The sequence below is a fragment of the Tursiops truncatus genome, chromosome Y (assembly GCF_011762595.2).
Source record: "Tursiops truncatus isolate mTurTru1 chromosome Y, mTurTru1.mat.Y, whole genome shotgun sequence".
Taxonomy (NCBI): Eukaryota; Metazoa; Chordata; class Mammalia; order Artiodactyla; family Delphinidae; genus Tursiops; species Tursiops truncatus.
The window spans coordinates 2,330,069-2,354,896 of record NC_133428.1 but is presented as its reverse complement, the minus strand read 5'-3'; the positions used below and the strand labels follow the sequence as shown (position 1 = coordinate 2,354,896).

The following is a 24,828-nucleotide window of genomic DNA, read 5'->3' as shown; positions in this document are numbered from 1 at the left end:
TTATATCTTTTTTTAAAATTAGATTCCACATATAAGTGATATCATGCGATATTTGTCTTTCACTGTCTGACTTACTTCACCTAGTATGATCATCTCTAGGTCCATCCATGTTGCTGCTGATGTGGGGAGGGATAGATCAGGAGCTTGGGATGAACACACACACACACTACTATAGATAAGATATATAACCAGCAGTATATCCCTGTGTGTGTCCAGCACAGGGAACTCTACTCAGTACTCTGCGATAACCTACGTGAGAAAAGAATATAAAGAAGAATGAATATACGTATGTGTATCACTGAATCACTTTGCCGTACACCTGAAACTCACACAACTTTGTAAATCAGCTACACTTCCACTAAAATTAAAATTTGAAAAAAGAGAAATTCACGTGAGATTGGGGCACTGTGTTTTGGCCAGGCGATGCAGGAATATCCCAAATCTGTCTTGACGCAGGCTCTGCTCCTCCCCGTGAGGGCCCTGAGAAAACTCTGTGCAGACAGGACCTCTGTAGACACAGCAACACTGTCGGCTCCAGCCCTGAACCCCAAAGAACTCTAGCCGGAGGGACTGGACTCTGCATAAGCCAGACGGCCTGCCGTCACTTCCTCACCTGGAGGAAGGGGTGAGGGAGCTCTCTGGAGCCTCTAGCGTAAGGACACTAATCCCATTCATGAGGGCTCCACCCTCATCATGACCTCATCACCTCCCAAAGGCTCCACCTCCAAATAGCATCACATTGGGAGTTAGTATTTCCACATATGATTTGGGGAACATGCAGACCTCCTGATCATAGCCATTTCTATATATGTTTTTCTTACAGAATCCTTCTCTAAATCACTCTTAGCATTAGAGAGGTCATCCAAACCTGGCTTTCTCACCCTTCCTTCCATATCCCAGTGTCATGGTCTATCTGCTCACTATTCTCTGGGACCAAGAACTCTCCAGCTAGGGTGACTCTCCCCAGAATTTTGAGGACCACTCCGGTTACACAGTTTTCTTTGTAGAATTCAGCCAGTTGTAAATGAATGAAAACTTGAGGTGAGCCGTGATGCGTGGTGGATAATGGCACAGCCCTTAGGACTGGAGGTTGAGCAGATTATTAGGCAGAGCAAGAGAGAGATGGCTTCGTCCCACACAGTTGTCTTAACGATAAGTGCCCTGTGCACAGACGTGCCACAGATCCTGGGCCTTCGGGATCTCGCTGGAGTAGTTAGAACGGGAGCAGCAAGGGGCGAATCCCGTTGACGAAGTCACTCAGATGCATTCCAAGTGGAAGTCTACAGGAGGGGCGTGCATGGTCATAACAAACGCTGTTACAATTAATTCCAGCTGGCTTTATCTATGGGCGGCCTCTCTCTCCCTCTCTCTCTTTTTTTTTTTCAGTGTACCTATTTGATTTTTGTTTTTGGTGGGGGTGGGGGGGGCTTGCATGTGGGATCTTAGTTCCCCAGCCAGGGATTGAACCCTGGGCCCACGGCAGTGGAAGTGCAGAGTCCTAACCACTGGAGACCACCAGGGAAGTCCCAGGAGGCATCTCTTAATTACAGAACTTTGAAACCGCATAAAGAACACTGTTTTAAAAACGCTTAGCCTTCCAAAGTGTAAGAAAGTGCAAGGGAATTAAGCTCTAGCAGGGATTCTCTGCGTTGTTTGTTCACATTTGTGAACGTGCTAGATTTAGCACAGCTCCATCTCAAAAGGCATCTTTCCTTTGCTTTGGAAAAAAAGCAGTTGAGGGTTAAGACAACCTCTTATCTTAAAAGGCAATCCACTCATTGCAGAATGACATTTTACTGTGCTGTATACCTGAAACTAACACAACATGGTAAATCAACTATACTCCAATAAAATTTTTTTAAAATGACATTTTATCAAAGCTCCATGATGTAATATATCTTCCGGGTAGCACGAGAACACGATTCCATATTTGCTCACGATAATTACGAATTATTACGTGCAGAGTATGTGAACTGCTAATCTTCCTTTGTCTTAGAAGTGAACCTTTAGTTGTAGACATCTGGCCACGAGATATTCAGCTACTTAGACTGAAAATAATGCAGCAGCAGCAACAAAAATTTCTTTTGTAAATTTGGGAAAACACTAAATTGTTAACTTTTATCAAACATTGATAGTCATAGACATTTCAACGTATGAATACAAGGTGATGTGTATGTGTATGTGTGTAACCTATTTATGAACTGAGATATATATTTTGGCATACTGCCGGTCACTATATATATGTATGTAGTATGTATTTGTCATCCTATATAGGTATGTATACATAGCAAAGATAGCACTATACAGCTCAGAGTGATCAAACATGTTATGAACAGGTGTATTATATAATTTCAAAATCTCTAGGTGTTCGCAAATTTTAACCCTTCAAACAGCCAAAAAAGAGAACTTTCTAACAGTGGTCAGAAGACCAGGGCGAGAGTTAATAGTGGTTAACGATTTGGTGTCTCATTTTCTATATTTGGTCTTTTAAAACTAATTACCATCAACAGACAAATGAATAAACAAAATGTGCTCTATCCATGCAACAGAATACGATTCAGCCTTAAAAAGCAAGGACATCGTGACACTGCGACACAGATGAACCTTGACATTGTGGTCAGTGATATAAGTCAGATGCAGAAGGACAAATACTGTGTGATGCCACTGGTGAGAGGCACCCACAGTCATCAGATTCCTAGAGACAGAAAGGAGGATGCTGGGTGCCAGGGGCTGGGGGAGAAGAAAATGAGGGGTTGTTTAACAGGGACAGAATTTCCGTTTTGCAAGATGAAGAGTTCTGGAGATGGGGGGGGGGGATCGTTTTCAACAAGATGAATGTACTTAATGCCCCTGAAATGTACGCTTAAAAATGGTTAAGATGGTAAATTTCGTTATGTGGATTTTATCACAGTCAAAAATAATTTTCAACCTACCCAGTGCGTCATGAGTATTCAAATAACGCCACCGTATATAAAATGAAATAGGATCCTCCCTGCCTGCATACGTGGCCCCAGCCCCCTTTCTAGGCGATCCCTACAGCCCGCTCTTAGCTGGACAGTTCTCCTCACGTTTGTCTCGGAATGGAGTTGGCGTCCCACAGAGCTGGGCTGTGACCCCCGCCCCATCATTCACTGGCTACATGTCCTCCAGCAGATAACGTCACCTCTCAGCCTCACTTTGCTCATCTGTAAAATGGGCACAGTAACAGCCTGCGCCGTTGGTTGTGAGAAGTAGGTAGCAATCTGTATAAAACGGGCGCCTCCAGGCTAACAGTTTGATGCCATGCGAGGGGTGAGAGTTGTTTTTGCTGCTTTTTGCCGTTGCTGTCTCATTCTGAAGCCTTCTGCTCTTACTCTTCCAACTGGGGTTGAATTTGTATTTGTCTGCTGCTCTGAGCTCCAGCAGCAGGCTCCCTTTCAGCTGCCTTGCCTGGTTGGGTCTTTAAGCCATGGCAGGACCGTTAGTACCTTTGCGTGAGAAATTCCCCAGTTTCTGGACTGGGCCGGCAGGGATCTCATCTCATGCCAAACACAGTCACATCTGTGCCGTTAAATCAGCTGGAGCCCAGCCAGGGCACCTGCCTTTTCTGTTTCTCTATCTCAAGGTGAACACTCCGCCTTTGCTGAGGTACCCAGTGCAGGCTGACGCAGCCAGAGATTGACCCTGACAGTCAGCGGCGGGGGAAATGCTTTTCAGGCACTCAAACAGGATGGGCTGTCACATGCTTTTCAGACTCTGGTTTTTACAGTTTTCAGGGACTATTTTGCTCTGTGATGATGCTCTCAGAGTCGGTCCCTCTGGTGTCTCATTGGAAAACAATGCAGAGGCATTTCCAGGCAGACGTAGAGAACCATCAGGTGTGGGCACAGAAACAGGGTGGGCTTTTAGACATGCCGGGGGCCCTCTTATTGTGTGGGAACGGAGACCTACACAGACAGGGCGACAGCATGGGCATGGCGGGGGCGGGGTCCCATCTGGGTTCCTTGCTTTGCTGCCCTCCCTCCTGTGTCTTGCTGCATCAGCTGGACTCAGGAGCAAGGGAAGAAGTGAGTGAGAGCCATGAGAGTCTTCAAACATCCAGAACTGACTGTCTCCCCAACCGTTCGGAAGATTTCAAATGTCAACAGAGAGGTTGGGCGAGACTTACTTTTTTAAAGTTAACCTTTCTTTATTAATACTCAGCACAGCTCCTTTAACTGTACTGGGTGTACTTGAGTATCCTGAAAGTCACAGACCAGAGTTCCAGCCAGGGTTGCACAGTCACTAAAAACCGGGGTTCGCTAAATAAATACGACGTGAATATTTATATTAGAAAAAACACAGCAATCTGAATAGGTATTTAAATCTATAGAAACAGCTGTTTAAACACATATTCATTTGGGGTTTTTGCTGCCCTGATGTCAGACTATTTTTCTTCACGGATTTAAAATAGGACATTTATTAGGTAACACTTTGTTAAGCAAATTTCATTGATGATACATAGCTTGGGTTGAACAAAGATGGCATTTCTTCTAAACAAAGTGTGGTTTGCAATGTAGGTTTTTCTCTGTTTCCAATAAGCCTTTTCCGCATCAAGCAACTAGATCGGGGACATTTTGGTTTTGCTGTGGTAAAGTTTCTGTCACGTACGTGCAGTGTTAATATTCTTTTAATGGACAAATTTAATGTAATTACATCTCTAGTTATGAAAATGTTCTTTTCTCTCTCCGCTTCACAATAATTCTGTTTTAGGAATAGCTGCATTCTCAAAAAAGTTTTTTTTTTTTCTTGCTTTTTTGCCAAATTAAGGTTGTTCAGAAAAATAATTTAGTTTTTGCAGGGGAGACATTACGCTGTTTTTCAGAAGTGAATGTGCTATACTCTTAATATCTTGGAGCACTTTTATTTAACTTTTAAGTACTTTTATCAACTAACTCTTTTAACAGTTTGAAACGTCTTTAGAAGCACTTTGTACTAATCCATGTTTGTGGGGAAAAAATAAATTCTGGTCACTTCAGACAATAATAATTCAAATGCAGTGGGATTGTAAGTGGCTGTTGAGAAACATAAAATTTGAAACATTCTTTATTGGACTAGGTGGTATTTCTCACATTAGCCTTAGTAATATCTACCCCAGACACATTTTGGACCTATAACTAATGATACACGGTCCCAGTGAGCGAACCAAAACCATTTGGCAATTCGGAAATTAATATAGATATTAATAATTATTAGCGGACTTTTGCCCTATTGGATTTCAATTAAAAGACTTTACACATAGGGACTTCCCTGGTGGCGCAGTGGTTGAGAATCCGCCTGCCGTTGCAGGGAACATGGGTTCGTGCCCCGGTCCGGGAAGATCCCACATGCCGCGGAGCGGCTGGGCCCGTGAGCCATGACCGCTGAGCCTGCGCGTCCAGAGCCTGTGCTCCACAACGGGAGAGGCCACAACAGTGAGAGGCCCGCGTACCGAAAAAAACAAAAAAAAGAAAAAAGTTTTACACGTAAACTAACCCTCTCACTGAACAGCACAGAAAATTGGAATGCCTTTTTTTTTCCCAAAGAGCACCCATGTGTACAATGGGTCCTTACTACAGCAACATCCTAACATGGAGAGGATTCAAAATCTTAAACCCCAAATGTTTTCTCCTTTATTGTGCTCTTTGACAGCTAACGGCCCCTGTCTGTTTCCACAGAGCAAAGTTGAAGTACCATTCACGGCCCTCTCTTCCTGACACTTCCTGTCCCGTTAGTTACCGAGGTCTACTGATTGCATCTCAATGCAGTTCCGTTCTCCTCTGCTGCCTGTCCCCACCTACTCTGGGTACCGACATCTTTGTAGGGTCGTGGCCTTTATCTTCATGTCCACTCCAGCCTGTGCCAATCCATCCGCCACAGAGTAGCAGAATGACCATCTCAGTGGAAATCAAACCTGCCTGTCCCCTGCCTCCTTAAAATCTTTACTGTCTCTCCATCACTTCTGGATAAAAATGAACGTCCTTCGTGTGCTGACAGTGTCTTCCATGTCTGACCCCTGCTCTTTCTTAGACTTTTCTCCGCCCTATAGTGAGAGATCTGCTTGGAAAAACGAAAACAGCGTCCAGGGCACAGAGTCATAGGAGTGCCGTGCATTCAGCTGTTGACACAAGCATAGGAAAAAGAAAAACCTGGAGAGAAACACAGGACCTGAGTGGTTCTCTGAATGGTTGGTTTGTGTGTTTTTTCTTGTGTACACTTAGAATATAAGTAAATACAGAATGAAGAAAAATTTATTTGAAAAGAAATCATATTTGATTTTTCTGTACAGTACAAGCGTAGTAGCCCGAAGTAGGTCTCTGAGTAGCTGGATTTGGGGCTGAGACTTACTTAAGATTCACACAGAGTCTCAGTTTCACACCATTTAATCTCTTTCACACGTGTCTGCCACAAGAACATTTATTCCTCTTCTGGTATCTTCAACTTTCAATTGTAAAACAAAAATTCATTTTTCACATGGTGGGTGAGCTGAGCCATGTGTCTTTACTTTTTATTTCATTGATTTTTGCTTCGGGAGTGAGCTTGGTCTTTTTATCATTAACTTTCATTGGAGTATAGTTGCTTTACAGAGTTGTCTTAGTTTCTGCTGTACAGAAAAGTGAGTCAGTCATACATACACCTATAGCCCCCCTTTTTTTAGATTCTTTTCCCATAGAGCCCATGACAGAGTATTGAGTGGAGTTCCCTGTGCTATACAGTAGGTCCTTATTAGTTATCTCTTTTATATATAGTAGTGTATATATGTCAATCCCAATCTCCCAATTCATCCCACCCCACCCCCTTTCCCCCTTGGTATCCATGCATTTGTTTTCTACATCTGTGATCTATTTCTGCTTTGCAAATAAGTTCATCAGTACCATTTTTCTAGACTCCACCTATAAGCAATATTATACAGTATTTGTCTTTATCTTTTTGACTTACTTCACTCTGTATGACAGTCTCTAGGTCCATCCATGTCACTGCAAATGGCATTATTTCATTCCTTTTTATGGCTGAGTAATATTCCATTCTATATATGTACCACATCTTCTTTATCCATTCCTCTGTCAGCAGACATTTAGGCTGCTTCCATGTCCTGGCTATTGTAGATAGTGCTGCAATAAACATTAGGGTGCATGCATCCTTTTGAATTATGGTTTTCTCAAGATATATGCCCGAGAGTGGGATTGCTGGGTCATATGGTAGCTCTATTTTTTTTTTTTTTTTTTTTGCGGTACGCGGTCATCTCACCGTTGTGGCCTCTCCCATTGTGGAGCACAGGCTCAGGACGCGCAGGCTTAGCAGCCATGGCTCACGGGCCCAGCCGCTCCGCAGCATGTGGGATCTTCCCAGACCAGGGCACGAACCCGTGTCCCCTGCATCGGCAGGCGGACTCTCAACCACTGCACCACCAGGGAAGCCCTATTTTTAGTTTTTGAAGGAACCTCCATACTGTTCTCCATAGTGGCTGTACCAGTTTACATTGCCACCAACAGTGTAGGAAGGTTCCCTTTTCTCCACACCGTCTCCAGCATTTATTGTTTGTAGATTTTTCGATGATGGCCATTCTGACTCTTGTGAGGTGATACCTCATTATAGTTTTGATTTGCATTTCTCTAATAATTAGTGATGTTGAGCAGCTTTTCATGTGCCTCTTGACCATCCATCTGTCTTCTTTGGAGAAATGTCTGTTTAGGTCTTCCGCCCATTGTTTGATTGGGTTGTTTGGTTTTTTTTTTTTTGATATTGAGCTGCATGAGCTGTTTGTGTATTTTGGAGATTGATCCCTTGTCAGTTGCTTTGTTTGCAAATATTTTCTCCCATTCTGAGGGTTGTCTTTTTGTTTTATTTATGGTCTCCTTTGCTGTGCAAAAGCTTTTAAGTTTCATTAGGTCCCATGTGTTTATTTTTGTTTTTATTTTCATTACTCTAGGAGATGGATCAAAAAGGATCTTGCTGTGATTTATGTCAGAGAGTGTTCTGCCTGTGTTTTCCTCTAAGAGTTTATCTGGCCTTACATTTAAATCTTTGATCCATTTTGAGTTTATTTTTGTATATGGTGTTAGGGCGTGTTCTAATTTCATTCTTTTACATGTAGCTGTCCCGTTTTCCCAGCACCACTTACTGAAGAGACTGTCTTTTCTCCATGGTATATTCTTGCCTCCTTTGTCTTAGATTAGGTAACCATAAGTGCGTGGGTTTATCTCTGGGCTTACTATCCTGTTCCATTGATGTATACTTCTGATTTTGTGCCAGTACCATACTGTCTTGATGACTGTGTAGCTTTGTAGTATAGTTTGAAGTCAGGGAGCCTGATTCCTCCAGCTCTGTTCTTCTTTCTCAAGATTGCTTTGGCTATTCAGGGTCTTTTGTGTTTCCATACAAATTGTAAAATTTTTTGTTCTAGTTCTGTAAAAAATGCCATTGGTATTTGGATAGGGATTGCATTGAATCTGTAGATTGCTTTGGGTAGTATAGTCATTTTCACAATGTTGATTCTTCCAATCCAGGAACATGGTATATCTCTCCATCTGTTTGTGTCATCTTTGATTTCTTTCATCAGTATCTTATAGTTTTCTGAGTACAGGTCTTTTGCCTCCTTAGGTAGGTTTATTCCTAGGTATTTTATTCTTTTTGATGCAATGGTGAATGGGATTGTTTCCTTAATCTCTCTTTCTGATCTTTCATTGTTAGTGTATAGGAATGCAAGAGATTTCTGTGTATTAATTTTGCATCCTGCAATTTTACCAAATTCTTTGATGAGCTCTAGTAGTTTTCTGGCGGCATCTTTAGGATTTTCTATGTAGAACATCATGTCATCTGCACACAGTGACAGTTGTACATCTTCTGTTCCAATTTCGATTCCCTTTATTCCTTTTTCTTCTCTGATTGCAATGGCTAGGACTTCCAAAACTATGTTAAATAAAAGTTGAGCCATGTATCTTTAAATTACTTATATAAATTCCTCCTACTCATTAATAATGAAACATCTTCTTAAAATACATTCAGCATGACCTTCTGAGCCACCAGCATGGAAAGCTTTTTTCAGGTCCTCATCAGCACAGCTGAACTTCCCATCTTAAGCTACTGCACTTTGTATTAGTTACCTACTGCTGTGTAACAAACAGCCCCCAAGCTTGGCAGCTCAAAGTGACACACATTTGTTATCTCACCGTCTCAATGGGTCAGGAACCCAGGCACAGCTTAGCTGGCTCCTCTCCTTGGATCAAGGTACCAGCCTGGATGGTGGTCTCATCCACTGGCTCAACACTGGTTCAACAGAGGCAAGCTCTGTTTCCAGGCTCAGTAAGATCCTTGTAGGCAGGGTTCAGTTCCTTGTAGGCTGGTGGCGTGAGAGTCTCATGTCCTTGCTGGCTCTTGGCTGGAGGCCTTCCTCCGTTCCTCGTCATGGGGGTCTCTCCAATGTGGAAACTCAGCTAATCAAAATCCAGCAAGAAGTAGAGTCTGCTGGAAAGACAGAGGTCATATTCGTTTGCAGCCTCATCACAGAAGTGATGTCACATCACTGTTTTCATCTTCTGTTAGTCAGAACCAAGTTTCAAAGTCCAGCCACATTCATAGGGAGGGGATTATGCAAGATGTGAGTACCAGGAGGGGTGTCATCGGGCCATCTTTTAGTTGGCCTCCCACATCTTCATTTAAAGCTGTGTGACTGTACTTATTAGAGTCTACACAAAATTATAGTAATGCTGCTGATAACTGCAGCTAACAAGTACTGGCACCTACAAGTCCCTTACTGAGTCATAGTGCTAAGTATATCATGTTATCCTCACAATAATCCCCATTTTACAGAAGAAAATGATGACAAAGAGGCTAAGTAAATGTCCTGCGGTTTCACCACTGTGAAGCAGGGGTACCAGGATTGGAACTCATCTGCAGAAGCCACATCTGTCACTTAGTTTAGTGGGTTCATAGAAGATCTCGTTTGGCCTCTTGGAGCCTTGCAGGGATGATTCAGTGTCTCATTCAACCATGAAACCATCACAAGACCATCATGGTGTCGTTTAGCCAATTTTTACCTCATAGGCATTTGTGGAAATGGATTTGGTTGAATTGTCAGTGAATGGCTTTTAGCTGCAAAGGTATTGAAAGACAAAAATACTCCTAACAAGTTACATTTGTCTAGTACTTTATCATTTTGGAAACCCTTTATTTCTTTTTCTTTTTCTTAGCAGGAGGGAAGGGGATATTCTTTTTTTTTCCAGCTCAGTTGAGGTATAATTGACAAATAAAATTGCGTATATTTAAATATGGTGATTTGATATACATATACGTCATGAAGTGGTTCCCACTGTCAAGTTAGTTAACACATTGGTCACCTCACACAGTTAAGACTTTTTTTTATGGATAGAGTGCTTAAGATCTACTGTTTAAGCAGATTTCAAGTATACAATACAGTGTTATTAATTATAGTTACCTTGCTGCACATTACTTCCCAGAACTTATTCATCTTATAACTGGAAGCTTATACCCTTTGAGCAATATCTCCCCATTTCTTCTGTGCCACCGCCCCCCGTCTGCCCGGGGCAACCGCAGTTATACTCTCTGTTTCTATGAGTTGAACTTCCTCTTTTTAGATTCTGCATATGAGTGAGATCATGCGGTATGTGTGCTTCTGTTATTGGCTTATTTCCTTTAGGATAACATCCTCCAGGTTCATCCATATTGTCACAAGTGGCAGCATTTCTTTCTTTTCAAGGCTGAGTAACTTTCCATTGTATCACATTGTCTTTATCCCTTCATCCGTGCGTGGACACCAAGGTTGTCTCTGTGTGTTGACTATTGTGAATAATGCTGTGACGAACATGGGGGTGCGGGGATCTTGGTTTCATGGAGACCCTTTCTTTCCATCTTTTTATGGGAGGTGGGCTCTGTGTCATCAGCTGAAAGTTCTCTGCACTGAAAAAAAAAAAGAAAGAAACAGGCGTTTAGTTGACTGCCCGACCGCAGAGATGGCATCTTGGTGAAATGTGGATGAGTCGCCCACGCGAGGAGGTGGCCCAGGCCTCCTAGTGGCTGGCCTGAGCTGATACGAGACCCTTGACTCTTCATTCTGCCCTCATGCCTCTACTCCCCGACAAAGACAGGCCACCAAAGAGAGCACGCGGGAGACAGGAATGAGAGAGTGAGCTCTAGAAGAGCGCGTTGAATGGTCACATTTCCCTGGTCCGTTATCTTTAGACAAAGGGCGCCGAGTTTGCCTTTGTGAAAAGATCCTTGAGAGACAGAGAGGGGAGACTGAAAGTAGGTCAAGAGAGAAAGGTATGGCTCCAGTTATCCACGCACTGGGGGTGAGGGTCCTTTGATCTGGACTCAGAAAGGCAACTGGCAAGATGACTGTTCGGAGAGCAGAACATCTGATGAAAAGGTGTGGTGGGGAGAGATGGTCCACGTGGACCAGAGACAGATAAGTCACAGGTGAGGCAAGACGAAAAGGAATGCTCGGAGCCTAAGGTCCTCTTCGAAGAGCCTCTTTGAGCTTGTTGCCCACATGCCCAGGAATGCAAGGGCTTCTGTGACCGACGGGGACACGGGATGGCCGAGGAACGTGACCTGTTAGCATTGAAGATGTACTAGTGGGTGCAAAGGAGAAAGTCAGTTGCTCAGATGGGCTGGAGCTTCCAAGTCCCTCCACAGAAGCCAAGCTGCCCGCCTATGACAGCAAAGGGAGTGAGGCGTCACCATGTACATACAGGAGCGAAGGTTTCGCCGATGATTTTACAGATGATGAAGAGGGTGATGGGCCGGCGGTGACTCGGTGGTTCTGCACTGGGGGTGACTTCATGCCCCAGGGGACATGAGGCAGCGTCGGGAGACTTTCTGGTGGCGCAAGTCAGGGTGGGAGGGTGCGCTGCAGACCTCGAGTGAGTGGGTCCAGGGGTCCCGGCACAGCACAGCTCCCATGACAGAGAACCGTCCCGTTCCAAGTGGGCTCCAGGGATGAGGGCCTGCACATCTTTGGGGGCTGGGCTGTCTTTCCACATCCCACTCTAGGTGAGGATCCGTGTGACGGAGAGCAAGGGGGTGCAGTAAAAGAAGAGGACCACGTGAGGGTGGCTGGGTTGGCGTCTGGGTGTCCTCTGGAAGCAGCACCCGTGTTGTTTGCTCCGACGAAACTCTCACGGGATTTCTGCGGCATGTGGCCATCATGCCTCCTGTGGAACCCCACAGCTCCCGTGGGGTTTGCACGTCCCAGGCCCCTTCCCGCCCCCGATGAGTTCCTGATGCCGCAGGTTCTGCTAAGGTTTCCTCTCGTTTCCCTAAGTCCTGAGTTCTCTCGAGGTGAGCGATAGCTCAGGTGTGTGCATCCCTCGGTCTGGCCCCTTGTTCTGGCCCCGAGGACGTTGAACCCCACCCAAGGGGATAGGCCTGAGGATGCTTCTGCCCCCGGCTGCTCAGACGCGGGCAGGTTCTGTCCCTCTCCTGAGTGTTCACTTGGTAGTTCCTACGGGCGACAGAGCAGGAGTTTCAGGTGTGCATCCACCCCCAAAGTCCTCCGGCCCGTCGTTCTTGAAGGGGGTGAAATGCCGGGGCAGGGGGGTGAGTGTGCGTTGGGATGACAGCCATAGAAGGTGGATGGATTTTCCCTCCCCTCCACTGCGTTTGCTGCCACTTACTAACACCCAGAGCCGCCCCAGGCTGTGAACCATGTCTTCCTTGAGCTTGGAAAGGTTTGCATCACGCCCAACTCTACGTGTTTCCCTTTGAAAAGCCGCTACGCCGAAACTCGTGGCTAGTTTTAGAAAGGATTTGACATTGACAATTGGATTGTCCTGAAATGCCCGGTTTTTTTTTCAGTGTAGAGAACTTTCAGCTGATGACACAGAGCCTGCCTTCCATAAAGAGATGATTGTGTCTTCATTTTTCTAGACAGAGCCTATGTTTTGGTTTGGGGTAGAAAGGAGAGGTCACTGCTATCCAGGGAGAAAGAAGTGTTTGTTTTGGAAACAGACACACAGGACAGAGAGGATACAGTTCTTCGCTACGTGATATCTTAGATGCTTTGCAGCCCATGTCGTCAGGGGTGGCCAGGTCGACAGAACGTCCTCTACTGGGAGGGGGGGGAGGGTCGCAGAGAAGGAGGGTGGGCCGCCTCAGGCCAGCATCCTTCATGTCTCTCTTCCCCTTGCCCTTTGCAGGAAGATGAGGACGCTTTTGCTTCTGCTGCTGTTCATCTATGAGGCCCGGAGCCATGCGGTGTCAACGCCCAACTTCGTCCTGCTGATGGCCGACGACCTTGGCATTGGGGATCCTGGCTGCTATGGAAACAAGACCCTCAGGTTGGGTGACGTGTAAACACAGGGCTCCCTTCACGGGCCGCCGTCCTGGGATGGGCAGCGCATGTTCACAGAGCACAGGCCATGGGGAAACGTTCAGAGCCCCCCAACGGCGCACTTTCCTGTACGACTTTACGTAGACACACACAGGCGTTAGTAGGCAGGTGTGATGACTTATCTATTCGAATCACTGTTGGATGAACTCAGACGGCTCACTGGGAAGGTATTCATCATAATTCTTTCTTCCTCGCCCCCAGTCTGTGGCTTTTTTCCCATCATCATGTTTCCCTCCCTTTGGTTCGCCTCTTCTGTTTTGTCTTCTGTTTTCGGCCTCTGGCTCCGTTCCCATTGGGACCCAATCCATCCCCCCTTGTCAACCCCTCGCTGTCACCTCTGTACCTTCCTTCACCTCTGGGCCAGGCTGTGCTGGATTCTCATGCAGACACACCGGCCGGGGACAGATGTCCTGGGGACACGTGTCACGTTTGATGGTGTCAGAACTTTTCAAGGGCTAGGGGTGACTACAATGGTAGGGAAAACACAGTGGGAACCAGACTCGGACAGAGGAGGGTGTTTTGTTCCCCAGCCCCCCGGTGTAGGGCTCTTGGGTTTAGAGTTAGTCGGTCAGGGTGCAGTGGAATATTGGTCTTAGGGGTGCACTTTCTCTATGTGATCATGGGGAAATGTTGACATAACTGTGGTTCTGTGGAGAGCTTCACCTCACACGTGATGAGCGCAAACAAAATGAAAGGAGAGGGTGGGATTCACCAGAATTTTCTCGGAAGAGCTACAGATAATTAGCTGAAGCTCACAGGGACATGCTGCTGAGTGCCACGGGGTCCGATGTGTGTTCACACCACTCGCTGTAGGTCCTCCTCTTCTGTACAACATGACCGTGCGTCTCAGGACGTCTGTTTCATCGTTATGTGGCACAGCAAACAAAAATGAAGTAAATTACACTTTTTGAGAAGGACCCGGCCTGCAAGAGGCAGCCGAATGTGATGTCACTTCCAACCTGATTCTGTGTGTCAGATGTCACGTGTTATTTTTAAAATGTATGCTGACCTATGATGTTTGTTAGATTTTGTTTAAAGCACGTGCAAGGATAAGATCTGCACTCAGTGTTCTCTTAAAATTTTAATTGACCACGTATGTTTCCTTCCTCACCTTCTGCTTCATTTTGTGAAAAGTTTAGATCTCACTGTTAGGCATTTCAGACATGAACCTTGTGAGTAATTTTTCTTATCGAGGTCACAATTTATTTTTTTTTCATTTTAAGTATCATTTTAAAATACCATATGATATGAGTATTAGATATAATATTAGATATGATATCCCTAAACTTTAGTGAGATAATAGATAACTGTTCCTACTAAGGTGTCTTAATTAAAAAATCACAGTCAAGCCTTTAAGGTTCAGTGTCTGCCAATTATCCAAAAGAAAAAAAGGGTTATAAAATCCTAAGTAAGAATTCATATCAAGAATACCCTAGGGCTTCCCTGGTGGCGCAGTGGTTGGGAGTCCGCCTGCCGATGCAGGGGACATGGGTTCGTGCCCTGGTCCGGGAGGATCCCACATGCCGCGGAGCGGCTGGGCCCCTGAGCCATGGCCGCTGAGCCTGCGCGTCCGGAGCCTGTTGCTCCGCAACGGGAGAGGCCACAACAGTGAGAGGCCCGCGTACCGCAAAAAAAAAAAAAAAAAAAAAGAATACCCTAAATCTGCCTTGTCCTCCATCTTAGCATCCAGTTCTTTTATTTATTTTTTTTAATTGAAGTATAGTTGATTACCATGTTGTGTTAGTTTCAGGTGTACGGCACAGTGATTCAGTTTTCTATCAATATATATGTATATATTTATATATATATACTATGTATATATTTAGACATACATTTATATATGTAGATATTCTTTTTTTCCGACTCTTTTCCATTTTCCACTATAGTTTATTACAAGATAAAGAATACAGTTCCCTGTGTCCTACACTAAATCCTTGTTGTTTATCTATTTTATATGTACTAGTCTGTATCTGCTAATCCCAAATTCCAATTTATCACTTCCTCCCCAGTTCTTTCTGAAGGACATTTTCCATTTTACGTTTTATAATATCACACCTCAAAAGAGTCAGATTTTTCAGTGGCCAGTCTAGGCACTAGGGGGATTAAGTCAAATATACAGACAGCCTCAGTGTTCTCAGAATCTTGTAATTTAAGGCCAAAGCAAAGTGGAAATGTTGAGAATTAAAGGCATAAGTTAAACTAATAGATGAGCGAGCAGCTTGACATTACAGTGCAATGCCGTGATCTTCCCCTTCGAGCTATGCATTGTTACAGGACTAGCCTGTGGGCGCTGAACCAGGGAAGCAGTGGCGTCACAACGGAACAAGATACGTGCCCCACGCCACAGGCAGAAGTCTTGGAGGGGAGTGCCGTTAGCCACTCCGTCCCTTTACAGGGAGGAAGCTGCCGTGATGGGGGATAGGGACTGACATCCTACAGATGGAACAGGCCTCTCCCGCAGGACAAGGAGGCCATGGCAGGGTGGGGGGAGTCCCATCTATGCTCAGAACTGAAGTATAGAAGATGAGCAGCCTGGCAGAGAGGCAGGCGCTGGGGCTCCCACTGGAGGATAAGGGATCGTCACTCAGCGTGAACCCAGCCCTGAAGGAACTTCCCCTCTGAATGCATAGGAAGTCTGGCATGATTTCCTAAGGTGATGGACCACACCAGTCCTGGATAAGAGGTGGCAGGATGGCTTGTCCTGCATAAGGCGTCATCCTAGAAGTCAGCCCATAAATGAGTGTTTCTTTAGCGGAAAAAAAAAAAGACACCCAGAGGGTGTGCGTGTCTCACGGCATGTCGTGTTTCCATGTTGCTGTGTCCCTTTTCCCTGGAGTCTGTGACCCCTTTGTTACCGATCCCTGGTAAGTGCACCTGGAGCCCATCGTCCCTTTCCCCGGACGGTGCCGTCACCCTGTTCTCCCTGGGGCCATGTGGAAAGTCGGCAGAGCCTGGTGAGAACTGGTTAGGAGCTTCTCTTTGGCTGTAGTTGGCAAGAGAAGAGTCAGGCTGCTCCCAGAGCTTTCTCGTTTGGGACACGGAGGTAGCTGGTGGGGGGCATAGGTGACGGAGGACAGAGACCTTGACCCTTGCCCCTCCCGCTTCTCAGAGCAGCCCCTTGGAAGGACTTGGCTTCTCTCCTAAATCAGCAGCTCAGAGCCCCCAGGGGGGCATGGGTGGGCCCCTGGAGAGGGCAGACCTGGATGACTTCATCCTCAGTGTGGTTCTGTTGTCACTCTGAGTCTCAGTGCTGTGTCCCCTTCCTTCCCCCGTCCCATCGCAGTTTCCCTGGATAAGTGACAAGCAACTCACTGTACAAAGCCAGAGAGAAAGCTTTCTTTTCAGGGTCACGAGGAATGACCTGAGTCTTTGTTCCAGGACTCCCAATATCGACCGCTTGTCCAGAGGGGGAGTGAAGCTCACGCAGCACCTGGCAGCATCACCCCTGTGCACACCCAGCAGGGCGGCCTTCATGACGGGCCGGTATCCCATCCGCTCAGGTACCCAACGTCCTGGTTCCGTCGCTGCGGCCCTGGTCCACCTCCCAGTCCTAGGGCTTCCCCTGTCCTAATGGTGGGTTTCTCCTGGCTTAGGAATGGCATCTCGGTCCCAAGTGGGAGTTTTCGTCTTCTCCGCCTCTTCGGGAGGACTTCCCCACAGTGAGATTACATTCGCCAAGCTCCTGAAGAATCAAGGCTATTCCACAGCTCTGATAGGTATGGGCAGCTGGTGGGGGGGGGGGGGGCGGCGGTGCGAGGACCTGGGTGAGTGGGAAATTGGGGAGGGCATGAGAGCAGCCTTCTTGAAGATGAACTGACTGATAGCGTTTGCACAACTGTAAGTAGGGGAGAAATTATTGCAATGCTAAGTTCAAACACCATGCGTCTATATGTGCTATTGGAATGTGTAGATGTGTGTCCTTATATATGTACGTGTGTGTATGTGTGTGGATGGATGATGGATGGTGAAATGGATAACTAATCATGCACACACACAGCATGCAAAACTACACACACACACACACACACACACAAACACACACACCATACTATTGATAAAGGTTTACATTTTACGTTTCAGTACTAAAATTGCGTCTGAATTTTTCTCAGTTGACATTCCCACTGATTTTATCCCCTGGGTAGGAACGAATCCTTCTCCCCTTTCACTTGATAAACTTGGGTCTATGCAGGTCATCAGAGGAACCCTAGAACATCTCATGGGAGCAAAATAACCGGTCTCTTTCCTCCCACATTTTGTCAAACCACCATCACTTTTTCTCTGTATTTAGTGATACAGTCACATTTCAATTTTTTAAATTTATTTATTTTTTTTTTTTGCGGTACGTGGGCCTCTCACTGTTGTGGCCTCTCCCGTTGTGGAGCACAGGCTCCGGACGCGCAGGCTCAGCAGCCAGGGCTCACAGGCCCAGCCGCTCCGCGGCATGTAGGATCTGCCCGGACCGGGGCACGAACCCGCGTCCCCCGCATCGGCAGGCGGACTCTCAACCACTGCGCCACCAGGGAAGCCCTCATTTTTATTCTGTTTTTTTATTTGGCCACACTGCGTGGCATGCGGGATCTTAGTTCCCCGACCAGGGCTCGACCCCGTGTCACCTGCAAGTGGGAGCCCGGAGCCTTAACCACTGGACCTCCAGGAAAGTCCCGGACAGTTCACATTTTATAAGAAGTGTTTATAGGTGTTTACAATAATTACTGAGTTATGAGTATGATTTCCTCATGCCTCAGGGGTAGTTTTTACATATGGATTCATTTCCACTTCTGACATTTCAGGGACAAAATCAAGTTGGTTTTAAGACTTTCCTTTTAAGGAAATGTCTTTAGAAAAAAACACATGTCCCCCAAAAACATTGGTGTTCATCTATGTAGTTTTGTCTCCTGCCTATGAAGTATGTGAGGTGTGTGTCTTTCATTTTATTTGTATTTTTTCCAGTCACTGAATCCCCTCTTGTTTTCTGGTGGAGAGAGTGGTTCCTACCCTACCGTTTTTGGAAACGGAGGTGGAAACGGTAGAATGGTTTTGGCTGATGAATATGCAGAAAGAGGCCGCCTTCCAGCATGCGCAACTCAGAAGCTGACCTTCGTGTCGGGGTGCTCATGGGGACTAAACATGCCACCTGTTTGTTTGTCTGCTCAGGGAAGTGGCACCTTGGCACCAGCTGTCACAACAGAACGGACCTCTGCCACCACCCCTTGAGCCATGGCTTCGACTATTTCCACGGGCTGCCCGTGACCAACCTGCGGGACTGCAAGCCGGGAGAAGGCAGCGTGTTCACCAGGGCCTTAAGGCTGCTGGTCTTCCTCCCCCTGCAGGTCATCGCCATCACGCTGCTGACCCTGGCCGTGCTCAGGTGCCTGGGGCTCATCCAGGTTCCCCCCTGCATCTTCTTCTGCCTCTTCTTCCTGGCCGCCCTGGTCCTCGGCGGCCTGCTGTGCTTCCTGCATTACTTCCGGCCCCTGAACTGCTTCCTCATGAGGAACCGTGACATCACCCAGCAGCCCATGTCCTATGACAACCTCACGCAGAGGCTCACAGCGGACGCGGCCCAGTTCATACAACGGTAGGTATCGCCTCCCAGCCTGATGCTGCCTGGGACACATGTCATATGCTATTTCAGGTGTTTCCATGGAGGTGGAGGAACCGGGGTGGCCTTTTGAGCCATGTTTCCCCTTCTGTGGTTGGGAGATTTCTCCAGCTGGGCGTGTATTGGGCGGTGGGGGGAGTGGGTCGGGAATTGCCATGACCTGGGCTCCCCCCAGAGATGTTTTGCCAGTTTCCCGCACGTCCTCTGCTTATGAGGCCATGCCCCAAAAATGTCTGGGTGACAACAGGGACCTTAAGGCATCACCACGGTCTTTACTCTTCAGGTGTGTGATTAAGAGAGGAAAGGTCATGTGTATTGTTTACTGTAGATGTTATACGACATAAACAACGTGAGGAGATCCGCAATATTCTGGGCACGTTTCCGAGCAGAGCAACTCTGAGAGTCAGCTGGGTGAAGCAGATGATCTCTTGGGAGTCTGTTGGGGCCTCTTGAGTTTGTAGATTTGGTGTTTGCGGTCAGCGAAGGGGGTAGCCATCCACGGAGGGCTTCACAGCAGTCTGTCTCAGGAACACTTGCTGTTAAAAACGAACAAAATTGTTTTGTTGCCTTTAAAAGTTTAGAGGATAGTCCTATAGAGAAAGGTGGGAACGCAGTGTGAAAATCAGATGTTTGGCCTTGGTGGTTGCTTGCCCTGCCCACGAGAGCAGGTCTGTTCAGGCACCAGAGAGTGGAGGAAGCTGGCAACATGGCGTGATGAAGGACATATTGATAATTCGATTCTTAAGAGAAAGGGGAAGATGTTCAGCTGGCCAGCACGCTGGTGAACATCTGTGTCCGTCCGTGATTTTGAACCTGGAGACACTGTGGAGCTATCAGTGCTCACGGTCAGCCTACCCCTCGGCCCGCACGGCCAGAGGCGGCCATAACTTGAACGGACACCCGCCTCGTGGGCGTGGCGCTTGGCGCAGATCTGTCCCTTGTGGGATTGCCTTTGATAGCTCAGTACGTGGTGGCGTAGAAAATTGGATCGTTGGAACTTCCCACAGGTAGACCAAGAAGGGAAGAGGGGAAAAGCTCTTGACTGTAGGTGGAGAACTGTGAGTCCTCAGACTTTGTGTAGGGAGGTGCTGGGGTCCTGGCTGAATCTGAACATTGCCAGTCTTACATTGAGAAATTCCTACGGAGAGTAGTTCTAAGGTAAGGCTTTGCCTCTCCCTGTTAACAAGCTCCCCTAGAGTTCTAAACTCCTGTAGAACACTCTGAGAAATACTAGAGCATCTGTGGGTTTTTGCTGTTAGAGAACGGCACCATCGCTAAGCTGCCTAGATTTTTCTAGAAGGCGGTGCTAACATGATCTACTGCAGAAGCTTCTGAACTTCGTAAGACATACATTTTACACCATCATCCAATGAGATGTCATACACAGATGTTTAACCGAAGCAAAAGTTTCCAGAAAGGATTGATTTCTTCATAGAGTGATCACTTCTGATACTTCCTGATTCCCTTCTGTTTTATTATTTCTTTTTAATTATCTGGTTGTGACACGAAATGAATGTCATGACTCAACAGTGGGTCCCAGTCTGCATGGCAGACAAAGCTTTTACCTCATGGGTGGGCCTTACAGTGTTTTACGAGTAAGAGAACGGCCCTTCCCAGGTACAGTGGCGCTCTGTGGATGGCAGCCCTACCCGTTTAAGCCACAATACAACCGTCTGCTGTTTGGCAAACTTGCGGAAGCAGCGGAACCCTCTCCTGTCCCTGTCCATTGACTAGCAGTCCCTCAGAAACCTGTGGGGAGGGGGTGAATAATAACGCTCCTGATAAAATCACAGGCTTCAGGAGTGATCCTCAACGTCCAGGGTGAGGCACATCTTGACAGCATGTGGTGTTTGGACACAGATGATCGAATCTCTAGGCTATATGAATATTCATATGATTAGGAGGAATTTTAATGGGTTCCTTGGCGTATGACTTTGGGACGGGATCGAAACAAATTTGATTAGCCTAAGGGTATTGAACCTCAACCAGTTCATCTTTGTTTAACTTTAATTTCATTTATTTTTTATTGACGTGTAGTTTATTTACAATGTTGTGTTCCTTTCAGGTGTACAGCAAAGTGATTCTGTTACATATACTATAGATATACTATGTACATATATAAATTCTTTCCCAGATTCTTTTCCATTATAAGTTATCACAAAATATTGAGTAGAGTTCCCTGTGCTCTACAGTAGGTCCTTGTTGTTTATTTGTTTTATGTATAGTAGTGTGTATCTGTTAATTGCAAACTCCTAATTTATCCCTCCTCCTGCCCTTTCCCCTTTGGTAACCGTAAGTCTTTTATGTCTGTGAGTCTGTTTCTGTTTTGCAAATAAGTGCATTTGTATCACTTTTTTAGGTTCCACGTAGAAGTGATGTCATATGGTATTTGTCTTACTCTGTCTGGCTCACTTCACTTAGTATGATAATCTCTAGGTCCATCCATGGTGCTGCAAATAGCATTCTTTCATTCTTTTTTATGGCTGAGTAATATTCCGTTGTATACTTGTACCACATCTTCTTTATCCATTCATCTATTGATGGATACTTAGGTTGCTTCCATGTCTTGGCTGTTGTAAATAGTGCTGCAGTGAACATTGGGGTGCATGTTTCTTTTCAAATTAGCGGTTTCATTTTTTCTGGATATATGCCCAGGAGTGTGATTGCTGGGTCATATGGTAACTCTATTTTTAGCTTTTTAAGGAACCTCCATACTGTTTTCCATAGTGGCTGCATCAACTCGCACTACTGCCAGCAGTGCAGGAGGGCTCCCGGGCTCCCTTTTCTCCACACCCTCTCCAGCACTTTTTTTTTTTTTTTTTTTTTTTTTTTTTGCGGTACTTGGGCCTCTCAGTGTTGTGGCCTCTCCCGTTGCCGAGCACAAGCTCCAGCCGCGCAGGCTCAGCGGTCATGGCTCCTGACGCGCAGGCTCAGCGGTCATGGTTCCTGACGCGCAGGCTCAGCGGCCATGGCTCACGGGCCCAGCTGCTCCGCGGCATGTGGGATCTTCCCGGACCGCGAACCCGTGTCCCCTGCATCGGCAGGCGGACTCTCAACCACTACGCCACCAGGGAAGCCCTCTCCAGCATTTATTGTTTGTAGACTTTTGGTGATGGCCATTCTGACCGGTGTGAGGTGATACCTCATTGTAGTTTTGATTTGCATTTCTCCAATACTTAGCGGTCCAACCAGTTTATCTGGATTGTAATGGGGTTTCTGCAGTTTTCTTCCAGAACTAGATATTTAGGATGCTCTAGCAACACCATAGTGGGAGGTTATGCTTATTGAATTATTTGAAAAGGGTTTAGTCTTTAAATAGGTGATTCTAATGTAAACGACTATTGCCCACATTGGAGCAATGCATAAATTGGTCAGTATTAGGGACAGTACTACCATGTGTGTACCATGATGTCATTCACACCACAACCTTCTCATATACATTATCTGAAGATTCAAAGATTTTAAACATCTAGGTAAAATCATCCTTGGGTAACATCGTCTTCCTGTGTTACAGGAGATATCTGATTTGCTGAATTGTTATTTTCAGGAATCTAGAGAGAATTGCCTTAATATGGTACCAAAGAATCATAACAGACTGTGACACTATCATATTTATAAAAATTTTTTTCAGGGATCTGAAGACATTTAAATGTGTGTCTCTTTGACCAGAGTGTCCTGAGAAATTTAGGCAGGCCTGACGAGCTCTGTGAGACATGGATTCAGGGCTACTCAGAAGCAGAAGAAGGAAAACCTCATCCAAGCAATAACGGTGTTTGTGAAGTTTATTCAAATGCTCTTGAATCAAAATTTTCCGATTGAAACCAGTGCTTTATTTCAGTGTATTGATCTAAAAACCAGTTTTGGGGTACACAGCTCTCCCTGGGTTCATTTGTCAAAGGTGATGAGGAAAATGATTCAAGCTCTCATTTCTAACATTTATATTCTCTCTCTGAGCCTTGTGGATGAAATGATTTATACTCAGACGTTTGTTCTCGAGATACTAACTTGCGATGTGAAGATACAGATGACAAGGGCATGAGGGGATGATGCTTTATTGGTTTGTGACTGTCTCAGATGACGTCTGCTGAACCAAATTTAGGTACGTGCCCCAGGATTACAAGCAGGTGTTTCCAAGTTGAGGAGAGTGACGGTGTGGAATATATAACTGTGCACTCCACGATCCCTCACCCTAATTTACTCTTTTAGGGATAGAACTTATCTCGGGAAGATGCTTCTACTATTAGAGACCTAGATAATTAGCTCAACACTTGTTCTAAGCTGTACAGTAATTCGAGACAGGTCATCCTAAACACACTTTAATTAGCAAGAAATCCTTGTTGCTCTGACAGGAAAGGAATGACCTGTAGATTTCTTAGAGATACTTAATCCTCCTTATATGCCCTGAATGAAGGGCCCTTCAGTCTTTCCAGCTTTCTCCCTGGTCATGACTCTCATCCATGCTTTGTAAAACAGATCCAGCTTGGGTGCCCAGCTAGGGATGTGTTCAAGTTTTAGCAGATACTGGTTAGATATACGCCAGGCACTGTGGCTATACACGTATTCTTGGTCACGTTTCATACCCGTCACGTCTTACGTGCTACAAAAGGACCCTGGAAGATGGGTGAAGAGATGTCTTCTTGTGGAGGAATTTGAGGCTCAGAACTTTGGAGTGAGAGCAAAAGCCCCACAGGGCATAGTAGATAGCGGGTTAGAACCCATATCTAACTCTCTGTGAGGGCTCTCCTGAGCGGACCATAACAAGCTTGCTGCCTTCCTTGCTGCCACATATACTCTGCAGACTTACCAGTAAGGTTCGAGTGTGGATTATTTGGAAGGAGACTAGGAAATTCAATACCCCTTCTCCAGATGGAAACGTCCGGGTCCCATGCCCCCAAAGGAGAACACACCTGGGAATTCTTAGATAAACTCATGTTCGTAGTACAATCCTTAACCGTGGCAAGCATTCCGAAAAGATAAAGGCTACGTGGTGACGGGTGAATTTAGCAAGTTAATTTTGTTCCCAAGGTAGTTTTTTAGTTCAGGTTGAACTGCATTGAAAAAGGTGCGATGTCAGCGGGTGGAAAGAGATTCACGTTTCCCATCATCCTTCATAGAGAGAGGCGAACCCGGGTCATTTCTGCCATGGCAAGAGCCATATTTGTTGGCCCCTTCCCTCCCTAAAGTCACTGAAACCGGCGTTCCGTTGCTAGAAAAAGCATTTCAGTTGAAAGGAACCACTGTGTGTTTCTCTGCCAGTAAAGACACCCTCACTCTGAAGAAATACTCCAAAGTGGTGACTTTATACAAACCCACGTAATTTGTATAGTTTAGGGTATCCAGTTACTGGATTCATAAATGCATATGAAATCTACCAGGAGTGTTCTGTTCTCCAGGTCCTGGTTTATGGGAGTTGCATTGACATTACACACAGACACACAGACACAGACACACACACACACGTGTGTGTGTCTGTGTGTGTGTGTGTGTGTTTGTAGCTTTAAAGCCTATAATCAAAAGTGAAATCAATGCTAACCATTTTCAGGTAAGCTCATTTTCAGATATTTCTTGTGCTTCATGGAAGTGTCCTTTAGGGTCTACCAGAAAACAAGTCCAAAAGCTGGAGATGACATAGAGTTCTACTTTTCATTGGATTCCCCAGAGTTGTAAGATCCCCTTTTTCTAACTTTACCAAACCCTGATCCCTGACCTCTCCCCACAGGGAAGCCACGTGACATCAGAATTATGGGGAGTATGAGTGACTGCGGGCAGTAACATCCACAGGGAAATGTCCTGCCCTTGGTGGGGAGTCACGGGGAAGAGCCCCCCACCCCAGACCTTTGCTGTAGTCCGCAGTTTTATAGTAAATAAATACGCCTTT

The 24,828-nt window shown here is 45.8% G+C and overlaps 1 protein-coding gene across 5 annotated transcripts in view; it reads left to right on the top strand.

Moving 5' to 3' along the window:
* The window catches only part of LOC101339978 (steroid sulfatase), a 183,833-nt gene that overhangs the window by 81,274 nt on the left and 77,731 nt on the right, over positions 1-24,828 (top strand). For all 5 annotated transcript variants that reach the window (XM_073799733.1, XM_073799734.1, XM_033850253.2 and 2 more), the window contains 4 exons: positions 13,155-13,295; positions 16,727-16,848; positions 16,942-17,064; positions 18,503-18,926. In XM_073799733.1, coding sequence (XP_073655834.1) covers positions 13,155-13,295; positions 16,727-16,848; positions 16,942-17,064; positions 18,503-18,926 — 810 coding nt within the window. The remainder of the gene's footprint in view (positions 1-13,154; positions 13,296-16,726; positions 16,849-16,941; positions 17,065-18,502; positions 18,927-24,828) is intronic.